This window comes from Zingiber officinale, chromosome 1A, assembly GCF_018446385.1.
Source record: "Zingiber officinale cultivar Zhangliang chromosome 1A, Zo_v1.1, whole genome shotgun sequence".
NCBI classification, from domain to species: Eukaryota; Viridiplantae; Streptophyta; class Magnoliopsida; order Zingiberales; family Zingiberaceae; genus Zingiber; species Zingiber officinale.
The window spans coordinates 193,237,569-193,242,824 of NC_055987.1; the positions used below are offsets into that span (position 1 = coordinate 193,237,569).

The window sequence follows — 5,256 nt, forward strand, 5'->3', positions numbered from 1 at the left end:
TTCTCCTCCTTGCAAGGTTCGGCCACAACAAGAGCACCTCCAAGGATGAAGAGATTCAACCACCACCAATGCTCCAAGGGATGCTAGAAAATAGACTTATTTTCTCTCCTTCTTCTCCTTCTTAGATCCGGCCACCAAAGCTATCTCCACCAAGAGAAGGTTTCGGCCACACAAAGGAGAGGAGAGGAAAAGGAGGGGCCGGCCACACCCAAGGAGAAAAGAGAGGAAAAATAGAATAGAGATCTTAGCTATGAAGGCACCTTTACCCCCGTCTTTTATAATCCTTGGTCTTGGCAAATAAGGAAATTTTAATAAAAATTTCCTTAATTCCATTGTCATGAAAAAGAAAATTTAATTAATTAAAATCAAATTCCTTTTCTCACATATCATGGCCGGCCATATCCAAATTTCCAAGCAAATAAAATTTTAAACACAAATTAAAATTTCCTTATTTGTTCCGGAAATTTATAAAAATTTCTCCAATAATTTTTTCCTTTATGGTGGATTATAAAAAGGAAATTAAAATCTTTCTTTTAAACATGTGGATTAAAAGAAAGTTATCTCTAAAAATTAAAATCTCTTTTAATCTACAAATAAGGAAAGATATCAAATCTTTTCTTAATCTTTTGTAGAAACTTGTAAAAGAGGATATTTAATTTTTAAACTCTCTTTTAAATCATGAACATGGTTAAAAAGGAAAATTTTCTTAAAATTTAAAATCCGCCTTTTAATCAACAAATAAGGAAAGATTTCAAATTTTAAACTCTCTTTTAAACATGTGGATGATTTACAAATAAGGAAAATTTTTATCAAAAATTAAAACCATCCTTTTAATCTACAAATAAGGAAAGAGATTAATCTCTTCTCTTAATCTTTTGTATAAAGCTATAAAAGGAATTTTTTTTATTTTTAAACTCTCTTTTAAAACAATGATATCCACATAAAAAATAATTTTAATAAAATTCCTTTTTAATATTCTAGTGGCCGGCCACCTAAGCTTGGGACCCAAGCTTTGGCCGGCTACCAACTTGGCTCATCCACTTGGTCTTGGCCGGCCCTAGCTTGGGTTCCAAGCTAGCTTGGCCAGCCCCATTGGATGGGTAAGAATGTGGGTTTGTGGTGGGTATAAATCTCTATATACAAGAGGCTACGATAGGGACCGAGAGGAGAAATTGGTTTTGGTCTCCCGATGAAATTAAGCTTCCTGTGTTCACCCCGAACATGCAACTTAATTTCATCAATAATAATTCATTCTACTAAAGAACTATTATTGAACTACCACACCAATCCAAGTTACATTTTGGGCTCCTTTTTATTATGAGTGTGTCAGTCTCCCTGTGTTTAAGATGTCGAATGTCCACTAATTAAATGAGTTACTGACAACTCACTTAATTAATATCTTAGTCCAAGAGTAGTACCACTCAACCTCATCGTCATGTCGGACTAAGTCCACCTGCAGGGTTTAACATAACAATCCTTATGAGCTCCTCTTGGGGACATTATCAACCTAGATTACTAGGACACAGTTTCCTTCTATAATCAACAACGCACACTATAAGTGATATCATTTCCCAACTTATCAGGTTTATTGATTTATCGAACTAAATCTCACCCATTGATAAATTAAAGAAATAAATATCAAATATATGTGCTTGTTATTATATTAGGATTAAGAGCACACACTTCCATAATAACTGAGGTCTTTGTCCCTTTATAAAGTCAGTATAAAAGAGACGACCTCTAATGGTTCTACTCAATACACTCTAAGTGTACTAGTGTAATTATATAGTTAAGACAAACTAATATCTAATTACACTACGATCTTCCAATGGTTTGTTTCTTTCCATCTTGATCGTGAACTACTGTTTATAATTTATAAGGTACTGATAACATGATCCTCTGTGTGTGACACCACACACCATGTTATCTACAATATAAATTAATTGAACAACTACATTTATCATAAGCTTAGGCTTTTAGTATACATCCTAACACTAATAAGCTCAACCCTGATCAGGGGAGAAAGAATATCCGATGAACTAGTTCGTGAGGACGAGGGGTTTAACGTCACCGCTCGACGGTCTTCAAGCCGGGGTTTTTATAGTCGCCGGTTGGACTCTGGGATTTAACGTCGCCGCTCGACGGTTTTCAAGCCAGGGTTTTTATAGTTGCCGGTTTGACTCTGGGATTTAACATCGCCGCTCGACGGTCTTCAAGCCGGGGTTTTTATAGTCGCCGGTTTGACTCTGGGATTTAACGTCACCGCTCGACAGTCTTCAAGCCGGGGTTTTTATAGTCGTCGGTTCGACTCTGGGATTTAACGTTGTCGCTCGACGGTCTTCAAGTCGGGGTTTTTATAGTCGCCGGTTCGACTCTAGAGTTTAACGTCGTCGCTCGACGGTCTTCAAGCCGGAGATTTTATAGTCGCCGGTTCGACTCTAGAGTTTAACGTCGCCGCTCAACGATCTTTGACAATGAGCTTGCAGCTCAGAATAATATACGCCCGACCGATCGGCACGGAGTCTTCGACATCAAACTGGTGGCTCGGATAATATACGCCCGGCCGATCGGCATGGGGTCTTCGACATCGAGCCGGTGGCTCGGATAATATACGCCCGGTCGATCGGCACGGGATCTTCGACATCGAGCCGGTGGCTCGGATAATATACGCCCGGCCGATCGGCACGAGGTCTTCAATATCGAGCCTGTGGCTCGGATAATATACGTCCGGCTGATCGACACGGGGTCTTCGACATCGAGCCTGTGGCTCAGCTAATATACGGTCGGTCGATCGACACGGGGTCTTCGACATCGAGCTGGTGGCTCGGCTAATACACGCTCGGCCAATCGGCACGGGGTCTTCGACATCGAGCTGGTGGCTCAGATAATACACGCCCGGTCGATCGGCACGGGGTCTTCGCTCGAGAAATTATGATAAATTTTATGACCGAAAGAGAATATAACTGAAAAACTGACCTGCCGACCAGCAATGGATCTGACTCAATTTCTTGACTCCCGAATACCCATGGAGTGAGGAGGATACAATATACTCGTTGAAACTCATCAAGGCCATGAGGATAGCGAAACTTTTCGGGTCGTCCGTCTTCACGTTCCAGACCAGGTGCGTTCCCACAGACGGCGCCAATTTGTTCCTGTCGAGAAGCTGAGAAGACGAACTTGCCGAAATGGCGTGTCCAGAATGTTGACCGCATCTCCATGACCCGAATGGTGAGCTGTCTCCTGTGTTGACCAAGTCGCTCGGAATCCTCTAGTCAACAGTACTTGTAGCCATCGACCGGGTCGCCCCGATCTCTGGTTCCCCGATGCTCGAGGTGGATCCCAATAATGCATAAGCAATCGAATAAATGAATAGTAGAATAATGACGTAAATGAGATATGAATACAGGGACGTACCTTGGCCCCGAGAGGGGAGGGGGCGCCCTCAGATGGATGGGTGAACTGATCGCAGTGTTGATCGGATTGTCGTGGCCCTGATGAGTAGATAAAAAGGTGAGTAGCTGGCTCTGGAAGCTCGAGCTCGAACGCGATATGGATCTGCAAGACGACGCGCGATCCAACTGAGCACTCGGACGGCGGCCGGAATACAACGGTGGCATAAAGGTCGGACACTCTATTAGCTCATAGGCCGAAATACCATAGCGGCTCGAAGGTCGGGCACCATATCGGCTCGCAGGCCGGAATAGATAAATAGTATGATACCTGAGCGCTCGAACGGCGGCTGCCCGGCGGGCAACGGAGGAGGCTATCCGGAGGCGTCGGTAGCAGCACTCGCAGCCACTATAGGCTGTGGTGGGTGCCGGAAGGAGCGGTGGCAGCGACTATCGCTGGAGACGACACACGCTGTAGGCGTCAGCGGCAGCGATAGGAAGCTCCGGTGGCCGCTGGAAGACGTGTCAATGTCCACTGGGAGCGTCGGCAATGGCATCCGTAGCCGCCGGAGGCGGCGTGAGGCAGCGGTGATGGCCGTCAGGGGCGGCAGTACCCGCCGGAGGCAGCGATAGCGGTCGGCTCCTGCTGGAAGCAGTAGCAACTGCCGGAGGTAGCAGCAGCGACTGCCGGAGAAGGTGGCAGCGGCCGGGAAAGGCGACGACGACGACCGCAGGAGGAGGCGAAGGTCGCAGGAGGCGGCGCCGACCGCTAGAGGCGGCGCCGACCGCTGGAGGCAGCGCCGGCCGCTGGAGGCAGCGCCGGCCGCTGGAGGCAGCGGCGATAGCCGCAGGAGGCGGTGTCATGCTCGTCCGGTGGCGGCACCACGAGGAGGAGAAGAGGGGGTGCTTGCGGCCGGAGGGAGAGGAGAGGAGGCGGAGGCTGGCGACCAACGTCAGCACCGCGCGAGAAGCCCGAGAGGGAGGAAGAAGGCACCTGCTCCTGGCGGCCCCCAAAAGCACGAACCCTCCTGGTGTCGGCGGCGGAAAACCCATACACCCCCCTCCCCCTCTCCGTTTCAGATGAACAGTGTCATATTAATACAACAAACCCTCAAAAAGCTAAAAGACCAAATTGCCCTTTTCCCCCTCCTTATTACATCTTATGCCATAACATATATCTGCATCAGGAATGATTTCTAGATTTATGAGAATCAATCAAATCAATATAATTAGACGATTTCATTTCCATTTTCATTCTCAATCCATCTTACTATCAAACTCATATCAATAATCATTTTCATTATTTAATTAAACTCCACCTAAATTATTCCTTTATTTTAAATATATATCAATTTATAGTATAAACATATATCATTTTATAATAACATTAGTCAATTCTAATGGTCTATTAAAAGGGAGAGTTGAATTGATGGATAGATAACTTGTTAAAATTCTTCACCTCCAAATTGTTTTTGAAAACGAGAGTGTTTAATGATAGAATAAACGTACTGTATGAATTTTTAAATTAGTTATTTTAAGGATGCCAATATAAATAAATATTAATGTTACTTTGAATTTTATAGAATGAAGCAAGAGTACTTATTCTTGGTGAAATCGGAAAACAAACTCATTTACCTTGTATAAACATCCGAAGTAAATGCATGAATAGAATTCTCACTGAGATGTTAAATGAATATCATAATACTCATTTAACACTCTTTTCATTATGAGTGGTTATCATAATATCACTCACCAGAGAGAACAGAACCCTCTCTCGTATTTTTTTTTTTTTAATTATAAAATGTTTAATATTTTTTTTTAAAAAAAAAGTAAAATTATCTTTTTTACAAATAAGATTATTATTAAA

General features: G+C 43.6%; 1 protein-coding gene across 1 annotated transcript; it reads right to left on the reverse strand.

Moving 5' to 3' along the window:
* Positions 1-3,914: 3,914 nt before the first annotated feature.
* On the reverse strand, positions 3,915-4,442 carry LOC122009016 (atherin-like). The gene has a single exon (XM_042564977.1). It carries the CDS (start codon positions 4,440-4,442, stop codon positions 3,915-3,917), a length of 528 nt encoding a protein of 175 aa, XP_042420911.1.
* Positions 4,443-5,256: the final 814 nt, after the last annotated feature.